This window comes from Malaclemys terrapin, chromosome 4 (genome assembly GCF_027887155.1).
Source record: "Malaclemys terrapin pileata isolate rMalTer1 chromosome 4, rMalTer1.hap1, whole genome shotgun sequence".
NCBI lineage: Eukaryota > Metazoa > Chordata > Testudines > Emydidae > Malaclemys > Malaclemys terrapin.
Genome location: NC_071508.1, coordinates 119,942,449 through 119,963,117, shown reverse-complemented (window position 1 = coordinate 119,963,117; position 20,669 = coordinate 119,942,449). Strand labels below are relative to the sequence as shown.

At 44.0% G+C, this 20,669-nt stretch overlaps 1 protein-coding gene across 1 annotated transcript in view; it reads left to right on the top strand.

Moving 5' to 3' along the window:
• Positions 1 to 20,669, top strand: part of KCNK10 (potassium two pore domain channel subfamily K member 10) — a 96,670-nt gene that overhangs the window by 29,896 nt on the left and 46,105 nt on the right. Inside the window, exon 2 of the mRNA XM_054027705.1 lies at positions 11,615 to 11,937. Coding sequence (XP_053883680.1) covers positions 11,615 to 11,937 — 323 coding nt within the window. The remainder of the gene's footprint in view (positions 1 to 11,614; positions 11,938 to 20,669) is intronic.

Genomic DNA, 20,669 nt, shown 5'->3' with positions numbered 1-20,669 from the left:
TCTAAAGCTGCTTCTCCCCTGTCTCCCTACAGCCAGCTCAGGCTTTGTTCTCCTGTCCCAGTCGTTTGTAGGCTCTCAGGTTGCCCAGAAGGCATGCCAGTCAGGACCCCGGGCTGTGATGTTTTGAAGGATGTGTTGGAATTGCAGGCTATTGAAGAAATTGTGTGTGTATGGGTGGTGGGGGGTTCCTGGCCATGCTTACAGGTTAGAAAGCTCTGTAGAAAAGGGTCCAATCAGTTAGCATGTGACGAGCCAGCTGAAAGCAGGGTGAGCTGAGTTGTGCCACTCTGCCTTAGGGAACAGCTTGTTTTCTCTCTCTGTATGTTGGGTTCTTTTGTGTCATTGTTCTGAATTCTCAGAAGGAAGGTAGTGTCACATTGCAACCTTCCAGCAGGAGTGTTTGTTTTATGCTGTGAACATAAGCGGGTCCACCTCTCCCCAGGCATCCCTCTAGCACAGGCTGTCAGGACTGAGATCCCCACTTTGAACTTTAGGGTACAAATGTAGGGGCCTGCATAAAAACTTCTAAGCTTAATTACCAGCTTAGCTCTGGTTCGGCTGCCACCATTTTCAATGGATTCCCTCCCTGGGAAACCTTGAAAAACCTTCACCAAATCCCTGGTGAAAACAAATCCAACCCCTTGGATTTAAAACAAGGGGAAATTAACCATTCCCCCTCCTTCCTCCCACCAACTCCTGGTGAATCAAGATCCAAAACCCCTTTGGATCTAAAACAAGGAAAAAATCAATCAGGTTCTTAAAAAGAAGGTTTTTAATTAAAGAAAAAGGTAAAAATCATCTCTGTAAAATCAGTATGGAAATCAACCTTACAGGGTAATCAAACTTAAAGAGCTCAGAGGACTCCCCTCTAGTCTCAGGTTCAAAGTACAGCAAACAAAGAGAAACACTCTAGTAAAAGGTACATTTACAAGTTGAGAAAAACAAAGGAAAACTAACACGCCTTGCCTGGCTATTTACTTACAAGTTTGAAATAGGAGAGGCTTGTTTAGAAAGATGTGGAGAACCTGGATTGATGTCTGGTCCCTCTCAGTCCCCGAGAACGAACACACTCCCAAACAAAGAACACAAACAAAAGCCTTCCCCCCCCAAGATTTGAAAGTATCTTGTCCCCTTATTGGTCCTTTAGGTCAGATGCCAGCCAGGTTACCTGAGCTTCTTAACCCTTTACAGGGAAAAGGATTTTGGAGTCTCTGGCCAGGAGGGATTTATAGTACTGTACACAGGACAGCTATTACCCTTCCCTTTATAGTTATGACACGCCCCCCAAATCACAGATAGTGTTGGATGTTCGGTTCCACACTGGCTGTGATTTCTTCCTGGAGTTCTGTGTCAATGGAGTGGTATGCCCGTTCGGTCCATCCTGGAGTGGCTGAGAAAATTGGTGCAAAGCTTGTGCACAGCTCCTTGATCTGCTGTCGCTGCAGACGTCCAAGGGTCATGGAGAGGTCCACCTCTTCCACGCCACCATCCTTTTTTCCTTCGTAGTAGACACCTTCAGGCCACTCCGCGTCATCTGTTTCCTGGGCTGTAAACTGGCAAACGTTTAATTCTCTGGAATAAAAGGGCTTAAGAGAATTAACATGGTATACTTTAGGCTTTATGTTGGAGGCGGGGGAGGCTATGAGATAGTTAACAGCTCCTAGGCGCTCCTGGACCGTGAATGGTCCTTCCCACGACGCTTCCATTTTATGGGCCTGGATTGCCTTTAAGACCATGACTTGGTCTCCTACTTTGAAGGACCGTTCTCTGGAATGTTTATCATACCAGGCCTTTTGCTCTTCCTGAGCATCCTTTAGGTTTTCTTTAGCAAGGGCCAAAGAATGTCGGAGGGTGTTTTGTAGGTTGCTTACAAAGTCTAGAATGTTTGTTCCTGGAGAAGGCGTAAACCCCTCCCATTGTTGCTTCACCAACTGTAATGGCCCCTTAACCTCACGGCCATACACAAGTTCAAATGGTGAAAACCCTAAACTGGGATGTGGTACAGCCCTGTAGGCAAAAAGCAACTGCTGCAACACTAGGTCCCAATCATTGGAGTGTTCATTTACAAATTTACGTATCATGGCCCCCAAAGTTCCATTAAACCTCTCCACCAGGCCATTGGTTTCATGGTGGTAAGGGGTGGCAACCAAGTGATTCACCCCATGAGCTTCCCACAGGTTTTCCATGGTTCCTGCCAGGAAGTTAGTTCCCGAATCTGTAAGGATGTCGGAGGGCCAACCTACCCTGGCAAAAATGTCTGTTAATGCCTGGCACACACCTTTAGCCCTGGTGTTGCTTAAGGGTACTGCTTCCGGCCATCGGGTAGCAAAATCCATGAAAGTCAGTACGTACTGCTTTCCTCTGGGTGTCTTCTTTGGGAAAGGACCCAGAATATCCACAGCTACGCGCTGAAATGGGACCTCAATTATGGGTAGTGGCTGGAGAGGGGCTTTAACCTGGTCTTGGGGTTTTCCCACTCGTTGGCACACCTCACAAGACCGGACATAATTAGCAACGTCCTTGCCCATTCCCTCCCAGTGGAAGGACTTCCCCAACCGGTCCTTGGTTCTGTTCACCCCAGAATGGCCACTGGGATGATCATGGGCTAAGCTCAAGAGCTTTACCCGATACTTAGTGGGAACTACCAACTGCCTTTGAGGATGCCAGTCTTCCTGGTGCCCACCAGAAAGAGTCTCCTTGTATAAAAGTCCTTGTTCTACAACAAACCGGGATCGGTTAGAAGAGCTGAGAGGCGGTGGGGTGCTCCGCGCCGCCGCCCAAGCTTTCTGAAGGCTGTCATCTGCTTCCTGCTCGGCCTGGAACTGTTCCCTTGATGCTGGAGACATCAGTTCCTCCTTGGACTGTGGACTGGGGCTTGGTCCCTCTGGAAGCGATGCAGGTGCTGGGGCTGTTTCCATTGACTGTGAACCGCTGTCCGCTGGTGCACTATGTGGTAACTCAGGCTCTGGCTGAGCCTCTTGGGTAGGGTTATCTGCTGCTTCTGCCAGTTCAGGCTCGCTGGTGCCCTCTGGCATTGGAGTTGTAGACGGGTTTGCAAGCGCTGGACTCAGGGCTGGCAATGGTTCTGGTGCTGGTTGCGTTGCCAGTTCCGGTTCTGGGACTGGCTTTGGCTGGGTCTCTGGGATTGGATCCACTACGGCTGTTGCAGTCGTTGGCAGGGGATCTGGTTCCACCACCGTTGTTTGGGTCTCTGGTAACACAGACTGGGCCCTGGTGGACGGCTCAGGAACAGGGATGGGGGTGAAAGCTTGCTTAGCCTTTGCTAGTTCCAGTTCATGTTTCCTTTCTTTTTCTCTCTCCTCCATCTCTTTTTCTTTCAGCTCCATCTCTCTCTTGTGGGCCCTCTCTTTGGCTTTTTCCAGCTCCATCTCTCTTTCATGGGCCTCCTTTTTGGCTTTTTCTTCTCTTGCTCTCTGCTCTGTCTCGAGTTTTGTTAATTGAAGCAGTCTTTGATGTTTTCTTTCATTTTCTTCTGCTTCTAGTTTGGCCAGTTCTATTTTTTTAGCTACTTCTTTGATAGTCATTTTCCTGTTTTCTTGTGCTGGGTCACCCCCTTTGCAGTTGACTGAAACTGGGAAGCTCTCAGCTCTGGCTGCTATTGAGTTAACAGAGACTTTCTAACTAGCTACTCCCGAGGATGTAAAAAGAAAAAAAAAAACAATTCAGCTTGTAAATACCTTTTACCAGTCATTTGCTAATTGAACCCTTCTCTTAACAAACGACCTGTAAAAAAAACTTAACACCTCTGCCTTCAGGCAAGGAGAGATAAGATATGCATCTATCTACTTCCAGCTCCGCTTTCCAAGCAGCTAGAAGGAAAAAAAAATCTCACTGGCTTTTGGGTTTAAAATGATCCCACCGCTATTCACCATGTCAGGACTGAGATCCCCACTTTGAACTTTAGGGTACAAATGTAGGGGCCTGCATAAAAACTTCTAAGCTTAATTACCAGCTTAGCTCTGGTTCGGCTGCCACCATTTTCAATGGATTCCCTCCCTGGGAAACCTTGAAAAACCTTCACCAAATCCCTGGTGAAAACAAATCCAACCCCTTGGATTTAAAACAAGGGGAAATTAACCATTCCCCTCCTTCCTCCCACCAACTCCTGGTGAATCAAGATCCAAAACCCCTTTGGATCTAAAACAAGGAAAAAATCAATCAGGTTCTTAAAAAGAAGGTTTTTAATTAAAGAAAAAGGTAAAAATCATCTCTGTAAAATCAGTATGGAAATCAACCTTACAGGGTAATCAAACTTAAAGAGCTCAGAGGACTCCCCTCTAGTCTCAGGTTCAAAGTACAGCAAACAAAGAGAAACACTCTAGTAAAAGGTACATTTACAAGTTGAGAAAAACAAAGGAAAACTAACACGCCTTGCCTGGCTATTTACTTACAAGTTTGAAATAGGAGAGGCTTGTTTAGAAAGATGTGGAGAACCTGGATTGATGTCTGGTCCCTCTCAGTCCCCGAGAACGAACACACTCCCAAACAAAGAACACAAACAAAAGCCTTCCCCCCCCAAGATTTGAAAGTATCTTGTCCCCTTATTGGTCCTTTAGGTCAGATGCCAGCCAGGTTACCTGAGCTTCTTAACCCTTTACAGGGAAAAGGATTTTGGAGTCTCTGGCCAGGAGGGATTTATAGTACTGTACACAGGACAGCTATTACCCTTCCCTTTATAGTTATGACACAGGCCAAGCAGGCAGTCTCAGTTTGTGTTCCTTCCAGGCTCATCCTCAGGACTGTTTTTGCGGGGGCTGCTCCTCAGAGCTTCCCTAACTGGCAACGTGCTATGCAAACTTTGCAAAAGATTGTGGTTTTTAATTGCTTCAGGAGGGATGTACCACGTGCATAGGGCAGTGCTGCAGAAGAGCTGTCTGAGCAGGCTTGATGGAACTCGATTTTTTCCCCTAATTTTTATTATTTTTATCTTTAAAATTTTTTAAATGAACTATTTATTTTAAGGTTGGCTGAAAATTAAGCAGGGGCTAGGCTGGGGACTAGGATTAGGGTCTTCCCCCTCCTCCCGCCTGTGGCAATCAGCTGGCTTGCGGCGTTCAGGAGGGAGGGGGGAGGAGCGAGGAGGCTTTCCCTCCCTTCCCTGCCTCCCGAACTCTGCAAACCAGCTGATTGCCATGGGCAGGAGGCAGGGGAGGGAGGGAGGGGGGAGGAGCGAGGATGCGGCATGCAGAGTAAAGGGGGAGGGGGGAAGAAGAGGTGGGTTAAGGGTGGGGGCTTGGGGGAAGGGGGGGCTTGGCCGGGCAGAGGGTTGAGCCCCTGCTGCTGTGCAACGTGCTTCTCCTAGCCTACAGCACCTTCAGCCTCCTTGCCTGCCTCATTGTCTCCAGTGCCAGTGGGCTGTGCCTGTGTGGGGTAAGGTGGGGGCACCTCCCAACGATAGTACTGTATTGTATGATAAAAATTTTTTTCCCTGGAACCTCACACCCCTATTTACATCCATTCTTATGGGGAAATTGGATTCGCTTAACATTGTTTCACTTAAAGTTGCATTTTTCAGGAACATAAGTACAACATTAAGTGAGGAGTATCAGAGGGGTAGCCGTGTTAGTCTGAATCTGTAAAAAGCAACAGAGGGTCCTGTGGCACCTGTTAGTCTTAAAGGTGCTACAGGACCCTCTGTTGCTTGTTAAGTGAGGAGTTACTGTATTCATTTCATAACAAGTTTTTAAGAGAAGGGAATTCTAAAAGAAATGTATTACTTAAAAAGTGAATGTTGTTGACTAGTAATTGCAGAAGAGCCGACGGATCATACATTTCACCCCACCTTTGTCTAGCTACATTATAAACTCTTTGTTGCGGACTCTCTCTTTTTATGTGTATGTCCAGCACCTACCACCCTGGAATCCTAATTTTAGTTGGGGTCTCTAGGCACTAAACAATTGTAATAGTAAATAATGTGGAAGTATATGTGTTAGTGAATGCTAGATGTGTACACATGAATACATGTGTGTATCTGTATGTAAGTGTGGGAGTCAGTTTCTACAGATTTATTTATATAGGTATCTGGACAAATGTGCATTTCTGTGGTTGTGCTCTGCTCTATGGATTTGTATTTGGGCTTCAGGAGTGGGCCTTTAATGGACCAATTGCAGCTGTGATAATGTGTGGTCCTAATTCCACACATAAAATTACAATAACTTTAGTGAACAAAAACCATGGAGCTGGTTACGAAAAATGGGAAGAGGGGAGGGAAAGAATCATGAAAACCTTTGTGAAATTTAATTTTTTTTAAATTACCCTTTTGACTATTTTGCTGCCAGATCTAGCATTCTGTAACAAATAAAACCTGAACGTAACATAATACATCTGTCAAAACAATACATCTGCCTATTTGGGCCTTGCAGTGAAAATGAGCATGTGGGAGAGCAAGCAACGGAAGGAGGGGGGATAGAGTGAGCGGTGGTGGGGCCTCAGGAAGGGGCAGGCAGTGGGTGGGGCATCAGGAAAGGGGCGGTGCAAGGGTATTCGGTTTTCTGGAATTAGAGAGTTGGCAACCCTAACTAGGGGTTGGGTTAGGGCAGCTCTGATGGCAGGGCTATAGGGGGCTCCCTATACAGCGGAAGGGCCCATGACCCTGGGGTGGAAGGTGCAGGGGGAAGCTGTGATCCGGGTAGCGCAGAGCAGAGAGAGCCCATCATGATTGCATGGAGGAGGAGCCCCCAGCTGTGGGGGAGGCCACCCTGCTGCTGCTGAATGGCTTCATCCTCAGTCAGGAGCCATTCAACAGTGGGGTGACTGAGCCTGGGGTCTCATCCTCCTCCTTGTGGCCCTGGCCAGGAGTTCTACTCTGCCCCCTCGACTCCCAGGACCACAGTCTTCTTTGCACCAGCAGGGATCTGGTGTCACCAGCCCTGTGGCCATGCAGACACCTCTTTGCAACTCCGCTGTTGAGGGAGTAAGGGCCCATGTGGAGCTGCAGAGGGAGCTCTGCACTGCTGCAGGGACAGTGATGCGTGATCCCTGCAGGCACAAGGTGGGAGGCTGCACTCCCTTTGTCTGTTACTGATTGATATTCTCATGCAATCACTTGCATCCAGGAGCTGGGGATTTAAGAAAAATATCAATAGGAGACTCATGCTAAAATTGTGAGAGTTGGCAACAATGAAGATGGGAAAAACCTTGTTAGGTCATCTAGCTCTTCTCTAAGGGGCCAGTGCAGGATTGTTCCCTACTGTACATTCATACAGGATATTATTCCCTGAACTTTTTTCTAGGCCCCAATCCTGACAACTCCATGACTGACTTTAGTGGAAGCAGGATCAGATTTCTAACGGGCAAAGTTCTCTTACTCATGATCTGTCAGGGAAGGGTTCATGTTCTTACTTGGCACATAGAACAAAATCTCCAAATCCAAGCATTCAAGTCATTAACTACTTAATCCTTAGCCACAAATAAATGATTAAAGCAATAGATCCAGAATACCTAGGTAAAAAGCTCTTAAGCCAATGTCCACAACACAGTGTGTATCCTTTTAGTAACAATATTTTACATTTCACCCTTTTGCCCTGCCCTAACCTGCTTGCCCATCAGTGGGCAAGCAGGTTAACTCTCATCGAGTGCAGGGCCGTCTCCAGCGTTTTTGCCGCCCCAAGCAGCGAGGGGGAGGAAAAAAAAAAAAAGCCGTGATCGGCCGCAGCTCCACCGCGCCACTTTCTTCTTCGGCGGCAGGTCCTTCCCTTCAAGAGGGACTGAGGGACCCGCCGCGGATTGCCGCCGAAGAGCCCGACGTGCCGCCCCTTCCCCTTGGCTGTCCCAAGCATCTGCTTGCTGGGCTGGTGCCTGGAGCCGGCCCTGATCGAGTGTTGTTAGAAGCCTCATGTGCAAGCACCTCTGTACTAATGAAAAGCCTGGCTATTCTGTTCATGTAAGTGCAGAAGGATTTCCAAGGCTTGACTCTCGTAGATGGCTCTTTCAGAGGTTAATGGCAGTGCAGAAGCAGACATTTATTGCAGCTGGTAACATTAGTGTCTGCAGCTTGTTTTACTCTAAGGCTTATCCAAACAAACAGGATCTTGCCTTCCCCACTGGCATCCTCTCACTGGGAAAAGGCCTGTGTCAAAACACACACTTTCCTTTGAGGGCTGAATTTTTGCCAGTAGTGTGTGTGTGTGAATGGAGATTCATCATTGCTTTTAATGAGGCAGATTAATTTGCCTTCAATATGATTTAACAAACATTGCCCTGGGAGAGGTCCATTCTGATAGTGGTTTATTTTGAAATAATACAATAAAACAATAAGGGATTAAAGGACAGGGATTTTGTTTTGCATTTGCTAATACACATTCCCCTGTTCTTGTGCACTACGTTTGTCTTATAATAAAATAATAGTAATAGTATTGCAGAGCCGCTTGTGAAATGAATTGATTTATTCCCATGCAGTCAACCAAACACATTATAAGTAGAGCTGGTAGCAACACCTATGTTGAGCTTTCTTGACATTACAAGACCATATTTTCAGTTGCTTATAACTTTGCCAGCCTTAAATTGTTGCGGCTGACATTTTCGATATGGAATAGCTGCCTCACACTGAACTTTTTTGGGAAGTGTCCCCTAAAATGGGTGAGCTCTATCCAAGAATGAAGTGAGGGGAAAAATAAATTTTTTTTCTTTTCTATTTTTAAAAAGAAGAAACAACCCATGCCCCCAGCATTCTTACAGTGGTTTCATTGAGAAGCTCTGGCCTCTCCCTGCTTTGAAGCAGGGACTTGAAATTTGTCAGGATGAGTTGCCCTGGTGTCGGGGATATGCCTTGTGCTGTCTCCGTGAAAATCCACTCATATTTGATCAAGTTATAAGCCTTTGAAATTGCAGTTCATACATGCTCAGCAGAGCCTTGATAGGTTCTGGCAGCTGAATTCTTTGATTCCATCTGCTTGGGTATGATCCATCCCTTTATAAATCCTGTTTGCTGACTGGACTGCGCCAGTGTCACTTCAGTCCAGGGCTGCAGAGGCTGAGTAGGATGTTCTTTGTAATTGCTCCTCGTGACTGCAAGGGGCCACTGTGAGGTCGGGCACCAGAACTGAGAGCTGGGATAATGGACCAAGCTTTCGAGCCACACAGAGCTCTTCTTCAGATCCTTCAAGCTCTGTGTTGCTCGAAGGCTTATCTCTCTCACCAACAGAAGTTGGTCCAATAGAACATATTATCTCACCCACCTTGACACTGAAAAACCAATGAGGTCTCAAAGTGATTATGGAGTAATAATAGTGGCACCATAGTTAAGGTTGCAGCAGAGGTTCTGTTTAAAATGAATGTAGCATCTAAAATCCATATGGTATCCTATGTATATAGTCAAATCAGCTTGACAAGTAGCATGCCAGTTCAAGGGCCTAGGTAGCCCTATTCTGAGGGCTTAAGCAGGACTTGCATGACACATAGGCTTTGTGTTGACTCTCTGCATGGTGGTGAATTTCACCCTTCACGAGCAGTAAATGTCTGGCACAGAACATTGGATGAAGCATGTTTCCTGCTAAAATCTTTAAAACTCTCAGGATTCATGAACATTTTCACAAAAACCTGGTGGCTTTCTGAGTAATTATGAATCATATGGTCCCACAAATCCTAGTAAATCAAACTCAGCCTTTTGATTTGTCAAGATGTTTGAAAAGAAATGTTTTACTATTTTACCAGGTCTAATTCTAACCACTTCTGGTCACTAATGACTCCATAATAATAGTATCGGAGGGGTAACCGCGTTAGTCTGAATCTGTAAAAAGCAACAGAGGGTCCTGTGGCACCTTTAAGACTAACAGAAGTATTGGGAGCATAAGCTTTTGTGGGTAAGAACCTCACTTCTTCAGATGCAAGTGAAGAAGTGAGATTCTTACCCACGAAAGCTTATGCTCCCAATACTTCTGTTAGTCTTAAAAGTGCCACAGGACCCTCTGTTGCTTCTTCCATAATAATAATTAATAATAATTCATAATTATGTCAGAATAGGATGCTAATTCCTGTGTTCCGACAAAACTCCATTTTGTGTGATCTGCATTCTGCCAGTTTAAAATCCCTGTTGGTGTTCTAATTGGATAAACTCTTCTCCAGTTTTTTCGTAAATTGTTACATCAGCTGGTGTGTCCTTAGAAGCAATGGGTGAAATGATCTCTGTGAATAATTTGTATGAATATGTGAAATGCTGATGGATCCTTTGAGGGAAGGTGTCCCTTCAGATTGAGATTATCATTACAACGTAACAAGGTTCTTCTGTGTATCTTGGACATAATACTTTATGTATCTGCAAATATAATTTTGTAAAGATCCCAGCTATGCTTTCAATTAGAGATTTTAATTTTTAATGAGGTTTGGAAGGATTAAATTTTGTATTGGTAAATGTTGATAAAGATTGATTTTACCATACATACACAATCTGATGAAAATTAGAATTTTACAGATAGGCAAAGTTTAAAAAAAAAAGCAGTTTGAGAACTTAACATTTGATTTAAGGATATTTACTCTGTATATTTTGACATATGATGTTGACAACTTGTGTTTTAAAGGACTTTTTGAATGTCCATGTCTATTGTCATGAAGTAATTATTTCCTGTAACCGTGAAAATGTTTTTGGATGTTCTTCTACATTTTCAAATATATTGATTTCAATTACAATGCAAAATACAAAGATTATAGTGCTCACTTTATATTATAATTTTATTACAAATATTTGCACTGTAAGAAAGATAAACAAAAGAAATAGTATTTTTCAATTCACCTCATATAAGCCCATTCAGTCCTACTTCTTCTTCAGCCAATCACTAAGACAAACAAGTTTGTGTACATTTACAGGAGATGAAGCTGTCCGCTTCTTATTTACAATGTCACCTGAAAGTGAGAAAAGGCGTCCACAAGGCACTGTTGTAGTTGGCGTTGCAAGGTATTCACATTCCAGATATGATAAACATGCCTCTTCATGCTTCGACTTGTAGGCTCTAAAGTTTTACATTGCTTTGTTTTTGAGTGCAGTTATGTAAAGAAATATCTACATTTGTACATTGCATTTTCACGATAAAGAGATTGCACTACAGTACTTGTATGAGGTGAATTGTAAAATACACCTGTACCTCGATATAACGCAACCCGATATAACACAAATTCTGATATAACACGATAAAGCAGTGCTCTGGGGGGATGGGGCTATGCACTCTGGCGGATGAAAGCAAGTTCAATATAACGCGGTTTCACCTATAACGCGGTAAGATTTTTTTGCTCCCGAGGACAGCGTTATATCAAGGTCGAGATGTACTATTTCTTTTGTTTATTATTTTTACAGTGCAAATATTTGTAATAAAAATATAAAGTGAGCACTGTGTACTTTGTATTCTGCATTGTAATTGAAATAAATATATTTGAAAATGTAGAAAAACACCCGAAATACTTATAATTAATTTAAATTGGTATTCTATTGTTTAACAGTGTGATTAAAACTGCGATTAATTGCAAGTATTTTTTAACCTTGCAGTTAATTGCAATTATTTTTTAATCGTTTGACAGCCTATATATATATATATATACACACACAAAAATTAAAAAATCTATTTCTACCAAACCTATTTTTAACATCCTTTGTTTTGCATTTCAGTGGTTGTTCCCTCAGCCATGTCAGCTTGTGAGCCCAAGACTAACGGGCACCATCCAGCTCCACGACTCTCTGTTTCTTCCCGAACCACTGTTGTCGCCACCATGGAAACCACCTCCCAGGGCTCGCAGACAGTCATGAAGTGGAAAACAGTGGTGGCCATCTTTGTTGTGGTTGTAGCTTACCTGGTAACTGGAGGTCTTGTCTTCCGTGCCCTGGAGCAGCCTTTTGAAAGCAGCCAGAAAAATACAATAGCCTCAGAGAAGGCGGATTTCCTTCGGGAGCACGTTTGTGTGACCCCAATGGAGCTGGAGACTCTGATTCAGGTGAGATATGAGGAAGACAGCAACTCATGGTGGAGGAGGAAATATATATAAATTTTTTTTTGAGCCTCTTCCTGGAAGTTCTGAGAAATGAGCTTAGTATTTCATTGCTAAGTCCCAATCACAGGGTGACTGGATGTCTCAGGGGGATTGGAAATGAGGTAGGGAGCCTTCCAGCTTGAAGTCCCTGGTTTGAATCTAACCCAAATGGGTAGTGACAGAAGTTATCACCTGAGAGCTGTTTGGTGGCCTGTGTGAAATGAATTGGTCTCATTCTAGGTTCCACTCAAGAAGTGTCAGTATTGCCAACGTTCACCAACCCAACTGGCAGCCTCAACAGAGGGGTCAAAGACCAAATGGGTATAAGGACTTGATAATCCTCTTTCTGTTCTTTAGGTGGTGCCTCCCAGTCAAGATATTGTGAAAAGGTCTGCATTGCTGCTGGCTGTGCAGTACATGTTCCTGTTTGCAGTGCTTTTAATCTGGCAGCTTTCACCAATGCTGAATTCACATTAAAGCATCTAGGAGCTAGCTTCATTTATTTGTTGTTAGGCCTGTGCACACTAATGTAAGAGCATTTCCTGCTGGCTTGACTGACAAAGCTGGGGTTCGTTAATAAGATGGCCATTCATTTAATAAATTAATCCTACACAAAAAGTCCAGAATTCTTGTAGTGAAAATCTGTTTTGATGAGGAAGATTAGAATTTCGCTTCAGAAGAGTGACAACACTTGCTCTATTCTACAGTAGTGTCGAGGGGGCCATATTCAGTGCTGGTGTGGATCATCTGAAGTCAGTGAAGATACACTAGGGTTGAATTTGGCCTGATGTGTTTGGCATTTCAGTCTGAGAATGTTCTATCCCCATTTACTGGGAGCAGCTCAAATTGCAGCACTGAACCTCAATATTGAGGTACATGAGTGAGCTTTATTGATGAGGTCTGCAGTGCATAAATATTCACACACTAAAGCATAGCTCCCAACATTTCAAGTAGCTAAAGTGGGACATAGTGCTGCTCATGTCTGGCTCCTCTCCCGCTCCATAGCTAGAGACAGAAGTGTGTACGAACCAAATTTGATTGGCATTGCAATCTAGCACACTTTGTTGTGGTGCCACACAAATTTGGCCGGTGGGCCCCTCCATCTGCATCTATGGAGGGGCAGATGGGCCAGTCCTGAGTGGTGGTGCAATCCCATGTGCCAGGTCACAATGCCACTTGATTTGGGGGCCCTGTCCACCAGGGAAACTGGAGACTCCAGTCTCCCACTCCAGGTGACCCTGAATGCAGAAATGTTCGCTTCAACTGAGGCAGGAGGTTTTGGCGGTCAAAATGGGATAGTACTGCAAAACCTGGGACTATTGGGAGGTCTGCTAAAGTCCTTTCCTAACATTCATTAGGCTCAGTGCAAAACCTGTGATGAATTTCATGGAGCACAGCCTCTTTTTAGTTGTCCAAAGTTCTGACCTGGAGTCTGGAGAGAATGTCCCCAAAACATTGTAGATGGAAGTCCAGATCTATTCTCGAATGCAGTACAAAATGTTTTCAAGCAAACTTGAAACTATTTTATACTCACCTGGACTGGAGTTTTGTGACGGGTCCAGAACTGAAGCAAGAGGCTTGATTAGGTTCACAAAACTTTTGCATGAAGCTGGACCCAATTCCTCCTGCCTGGTTAAACTGTTGAGAATCTCACAACTCTATAGGTCACAAGAGGAAACTATACTTATTTTAATTAGGACTGTCAAGTGATTAAAAAAATTAATCACGATTAATTGTGCTGTTAAACGACAATAGAATACCATTAAGTATTTTTGGATGTTTACTACATTTTCAAATATATTAATTTAAATTACAACACAGAATACAAAGTGTACAGTGCTCACTTTATAATTTTTATTACAAATATATTTGCACTGTAAAAAAAAAGAGTATTTTTTAATTCACCTCATACAAGTACTGTAGTGCAATCTCTTTATCGTGAAAGTTGACTTACAAATGTAGAATTATGTAAAAAAAAACCTGCATTCAAAAATAAAACAGTGCATAACTTTACAGCCTACAAGTCCACTCAGTTCTACTTCTTGTTCAGCCAATCACTCAGACAAACAAAGGTTTGGTTACTATTTGCAGGAGATAATGCTGCCTGCCTCTTATTTAGAATGCCAACTGAAAGTGAGAACAGGCGTTCGCATGGCACTGTTGTAGCTGGTGTTGCAGGATATTTACGTGCCAGATTCATACGTCCCTTCATGCTTCAGCCACCATTCCAGAGGACATGCTTCCGTGCTGCTGATGGGTCCTGTTTGATAATGATCCAAAGAGATGCGAAGTTCTTGTTTTTCTAACAAACACTTTCCCCTGCCTATTAGGAATTCTATCTCAACAGGATGCTAAAGAGTGCAATATCAGGATATTTCTTAATATCATGTACTCTGAACCAGGTTTCAGTTTTCAAGTGTACACAACATTTCATCCTTTCTTTTACCTCAAAGGTGGTGGCCTTTATCTCATATCCAGGCAGGTTGTGTCACTGCAAGTCAGATATTCTGAACAAATCTTCTCTCTCGTGAATTCAGTTTGTCCTCAAGCATTTCACTGGCTAACTGGGAATCATTTCTAAATAGTAAATTAAACCGGTTTAGCAGTTTGACATACTGAATGGCTTAAGGCCAGGTAGTGTAAAATATTAAAATGTATTTTGTCAATAAAGAATAATTTCTATTTGATTCTTATGAGTGACTAGGAATAGGTAAACATGGCTCACAACTGTGGTGAAATACAATGATACATTATAAACTGCACTTGTAACTGAGCTGAGTGTAAGAGCACAACACAGTGTTTCAGATTATTGTTAAGGGGTTAACATTTTTGCTTTCTACCTTTTATGTTGATTTTAAAAAGTGACATCTTCCCTAGCTGGCACAATGGATTACTGCATTGCACCAAGTGCTGGCCCGTCTGAAAGACCATGAGATTAGAATAATGGGGTAATCTCCTTGGGTCTTGGCGATGTTACATGTTTTCATCACAAAGCTACACCTAGGGGCGATATTTATTAGATATTTATTCAATTAGAGTCCACGGGTCGGCAACCTTTCAGAAGTGGTGTGCCGAGTCTTCATTTATTCACTCTAATTTACCAGTACTACATTTTAACGTTTTTAGAAGGTCTCTTTCTATAAGTCCATAATATATAAACTATTGTTGTATGTAAAGTAAATAAGATTTTAAAAATGTTTAAGGAGCTTCATTTAAAATTAAATTAAAATGCAGAGCCCCCTGGACCGGTGGCCGGGACCCAGGCAGTGTGAGTGCCACTGAAAATCAGCTTGCGTGCCACCTTCGGCACACGTGCCATAGGTTGCCTACCCCTGAATTAGACTAACTTACATTGTGTTAGATGAATGCATAGAGCATACTCCCCAGAGTTACAATGAGGACTCAGCTTTGAGCTACTGGAGTACATTCTCATGGAACAGATCCAATAGGGGAATGAAAGGGAGACTTTAACCATAGGCCAGGTTCTATGCTCTTTCAAGCTGGAGTAGCCTTTGTTAGAAGGGGGCAGTAAGGAGAGGTTGTAAAGAGGAGATGAAGCCTGTGATGAGTTTGCAAGGTCAAACTTCTGACCTGAGCCCTAGGTCCTATGTCTCCTGGAAGGGTCTTGCCTTGGGGAGACAAAGCATAGAAGGAAGACACATGGTAGCTGCGTGAGTCTAGGAGAACCTCGGTGTGCTGAAAGGTGCTCTCCATACCGATCCCCTCTTCTGCCTTCCAAAAACATTTGTATAATTGGCACAAACACTACTGGTTTTATTGCGAGTGACCAGAGATGATCCCAGGCTGTGAAGTTTAGATGTGCAGGTGCTCAGAAACGACTGATAAGTGCAGTATAAATGTCTAGATAGAGGGGAATCCAGATCCAAATAGCCTCAAAGTTTATGCTTGGTCAGACATAGGGCTTTTGTTTCACCTGTTGTAGAGACAGGGCCTGTCCATGAAATTCAGGGAAAGATGTGAACTTCTCAAAGTTTATGTTTGCCAATGGAGTTCAGTTCAGGCCCATCTCAACTACTGGTGCCTGCTGCGGTACAGGGTACAGAACAGTTTCTACTAGCAATAACTACATTGTCTCACTGCACATCTGGTGTTATTCCAGTTTGCCTGAAGTGAAAGTTTGTAGTTTTGTCAGCACCCATCTGCTTCTTAAGATAAATTTAAAAATTTGATGAATATACTGCAGTGAAAATAACTCATTAATTAGTGTTTCATGCAATCTATGACCTGGCTTCAATGATATTATGAACTATTGTAAATATAGAGGAGTGAGGGATGGACAAAACCAGCTATGCACCACTTTTTAATTGCAGCCCTTTTGGATGAGGGGACTTTCATCAGATTGATCTGAAATTGAATTTTGAGAGGAAAAAAAGAAAGAAAAAGGTCTGATATAATAAAAAGAAAACAGACCTGACTGCCTCCTTTGTGTTTAGCTCTCTGATTCCCGTTTGGCCAAAGTGTTGTAAGATTCAACAAAGGATTAGACAATTATTTTAATAAAAATAAGATCCACAGTTATACTTGCTAAGGTACAATTACCAGGATTACTCATCCTAATGGTTCAGGGATAAGATGATCAGTACCCTCTCTTTATAGTGTTATAGCTGACTGTAGCAGCTCTACCCAGGACGGTAACAGGAAATAGTATGAGAACAGAGAGTTGGTAAGGAGGGAGGCTAGTCAGTAGTTACTGTCTGGGGCTCAACTATTTGCACTGCTAATGCTGTCAACCCCTGAGGTGTGCTTTGAGTTTTTTCCCTAAAGAGCAGAATTAGTAAAGAAACTTTAGACGCTGTGGCCTAGATCCATAAGAGTCCTTAGGTGTTGCAAGGCTGAGTGTTGCAATGCCTAAATTTTAGGCACTTAGAAAATCACAGGAACAAAACTATGATCCAGAAAACTTGGCTAGGCTCCCTATATAATGAATGGGGAGAGAGAAGCACCATAGAATGCGATCCACAAAAGCCATCATGGTAGGCAGGAAGCCACCTAAGATAGTCCATGGGACATGCTTACAACAGCAGGGGTGTTATGCCCCACCGCTCTCAGAGAGAGAGGCACCTATCTCTGCTTGGCAGTCCATGAATGGGAACCCATCTCCTGGAGTCAGGTGGCTTAGGTTCCTAACCAGTTTCTTGCAGGAATGCATTAGACAGCCACCTCACTCAGTGCAAAAAATATAGTGAAGAAGGAGGTGGAGGTGACTGGAGCAGGGGACTAGGCCCTGGGTCACCCACCTCTCTGGTGGATGCCCAACTGAACACTGAACTATAGACTCATTTTCTCTCTTTCATTATTTAGCCACAGTGAAATAGCTTCAACAGGAATGATTAGAGGAGTCCTGTGTCAGAATATCCCACAGCTCAGTGGTTTGTACATGTGCCTCAGAGGAGAGAGAGCCCAGTTCAAACTCCTTTCTACCCTGCTAACAGAGAGGCAGAAATTGTATCTGGATCTTCCCCATTGCAGGTGTAGTTCCTAACCCCTGGGTTATAAGTGAAACTGTTTCCATATTTTGAATGATCCCTGATTCAGTAGGCAGCCTTTGAACCCACCTACTGGATCAGGCCCCACACGCAAGTTAGATGGCTGAATGCTGATCTTCCCTGTTTGTGAATTGCTCTGGGGCTTAGGCAGGAGATAGGCACCAAGACACCTAGAGGAAGTGTAGTGGGCGGACTGCCCCACTCCCTGAGAGTATGGGCTGCGGCAGGCCAGTGGGCTTGTGCAGACGCACAGCCAATGGGAGAAGGGCATAGTGGGAGCCAATCAGGGCCCAGGTTGGAGACAGCCAATCAGGGCCAGGCTCAGCCCTATAAGAAGGCTGCCCAGGAAGGGAGCAGGTAGTCTGTCCCAGGCCTTTGACAGGGGAAGGTCTGTCTCCAGAGTAGGTAGACTAGCTCTGTGGATAGTGCAGTGCTGGCCAGGCTCGGGGAGCAAAAAGAGAGCTCTAGCCTGAGGCCTGAAGGGAAGGGCCTCGTGGGTGCAAGGGGCCATAGGGGAAATGGCCCAGGGAAGTAGACAGAAGGAGGGGAGAGAAGGAGGACAGCGAGGCTGCCGCCAGAGGGTCCCAGGGTTGGGACCCAGAGTAGAGGGTGGGCCTGGGTTCCCCCCGCCTTCTCCCCTTGCAGTACACCCAGCCATTGGCTGTAGGGAGTGGCCATTACAGACCATGCCAGGTCCCTGACAGAAGGGATTAGACTGTGGGGTGTGTGGTTGACCACGGTGGCTGGACATAGAGACTGCTGATTGACCCTACCCCCCCCGGAAGGGGGTGTGGAAGGACTAAGGGGCACTGCCACAGGGCAGTGGTCCTGAAGAGGATGCTGTGAGTTGGTCAGTGATGTGGGCTCAGAGCCCAACTGAGAGCAAGACAATGGGCGGGATACCACCGAGAGGGGACGCTCCACTGGACTGAGCTAATTCCTGGAGTAACCAGTAGGAGGTGCCGCGGTGGTGAGTCCCAACCTTGTTACAGGGCAGCAGCGGTGGGCATTCCTGGAGACTGAAACCAAGGGACTTTTACTCTGAAAATGTAGGCACCGACAGGGTTCGGCAGGAGTTTTGTGGATTGCAGCAGAGTAAAAACTGGGACTTAGGTGCCTGAGCCCTGGACTAAGTCTGGGATGTAGGCCCTGAAATACCTTTATAGATCTGAGCCTACCTGCCTGACCAGAGCACTGTTATAAGCCAACCGGCCTGTGCTGGCCCTTTGACAATAGACCAAAGATAAATTGGATGACTTGAATAAGATGGAAGAAAAAAGCCCTAAACAGAGCAGAAAGAGGGACTTTTGAACAAAATACTGAAGGAGGTGTGGAAAGACTGGCCGTACAGTATAGAAAAGCAATTGTAAACTTCTGAGAGTTGACTCTCTTGTGCATCCTGTTTATGGAAGCTATTTTCTCTACATGTCCTCATCTCCTCTCTGTTCCTATTCTTCACTTTTTAAATGATAAACTTTAGGGGAGACAAAAAGAAAACTATTAGATTTATCCAAATGACATGTGATCCATTTCCTATAGGAGTATGGGGACAACATTCAGATAGATTTATAATATTAGATTCTAAGTAGTGCTTGGGTTGTGAATTCTTGCAGGGAACATGATGTCTGGTGGCTAAAACACAGGATCAGAAAGCAGGAGATTTAAATTTAATTCCTGTTTCTATCACTGAACTCCATTTCCTTGGGAAAAGTCAAAACATTTTTGTCCTGCAGTCTCCCTTTCTGTAAAATGTATGTAACAACACAGGGGGCTGTGAGGTTCAGTTCATAAAAATTTGTCAAAAAAGCACTTTGAAATTCTCAAATAGAAGATGCTGTAGAAGTGCAGTGTACTAGCAGCCAGAGTCAGCCTCTGGTTGGAGGGCCCAGAAAAGTAACCAGGAATGTCAGCTTTCATTCTAAAAGAAAGGAACTTTCTAAAACTTTTTTCCTTGTGAGGAGTCTTGAAAACGTAGCCAGTGAAAACTGGTGATTGAGACAGCAAACTTGGAACTGATTGTTCCTGAAGATCAGACTCCTTACGCTTGAAGTTTGGGCTGGCCTTAAAGTGCTCTGCACTTCTGATAATCAAGCCACTTACGGTATCTGGGTGTCTAAAATATGGCCTTGAGGCCCAACTTTAGGCATACGTTTTTGAATATCTTGACTTTTGGCTCTAACTTCTCTATGCCTCAGTTTCCACATAGCTAAAATAGGGATAATAATTGTCTATTTCCCCAGGGGATTATAGTAATTTATTAGTTAATGTTGTAAAAGACTATATAAATCCTAAACTCGCCCAGCTGTCCACAATGTTTCAATGGTTGGTGATCTTACAGGTCCCAGATCAGCAGCTTATTTGGGTGATTGTCCATTGCAAAGCTTTTCTAAATGTTGGCTGCACCTGGATGCCATTCCTGCAGCAGCAGAGCTATAACACACATCTATTTTAAGAATTCTTAATTAGTTTTTAAATGTCATTTTTTCATTTTCACAGAGTGAATACTTTAACAGTGATACCCCAACATGAGGTGTGGCAGGGTTATAATTTTTTCATTGTATTGTATTGCAGTCAAGATAAAGCACCTATAGAAAGAATATATTACGTGAGAAACAATCATTAGGATCAGGAGAATGAGATTTCCAGGAACTCATTTTATTTTACATTTTGAATGACCATATTTTAAAGAGGAGCAGCTACTTGGTCATAAGTATCAGGAAAGACCAGGGCCGGTGCAACCCATTTGGTAACCTAGGCGGTTGCCTAGGGCACTAACAATTGGGGGCTGGTGACCGTGGCAGCCGGACCTTCCGCCGCCTCTGTTGGGGGCAGCATTTCAGGGGCGGGACCTTCTGCCGCCTCTGTCAGGGGTGGCAATTTGGGGGTGGGACCTTCTGCCACCTAGGGCGGCAAAAAAGCTGGCAGCGCTCCTGGGAAAGACTAATATCTACTTAAAAAAAAAAAAATCCGTTAGATCTCACTTTCCTTGAGATGCTTGTGGAATGGCAGCCATACAATATCGATATCACCTTGTGTCATTAGTTCTTGTATCCTGGTAACTTTTCCATTAGTAGCTCTTCCTAAATCCTCTCAGGTTTTTTCTAGTCTAAGAACATCTTTGTTTCCATGTGGCTGTAATTTCACATAGCTGAAACCCTAACAGATTAGAGATCATCTGACATTCTGTTA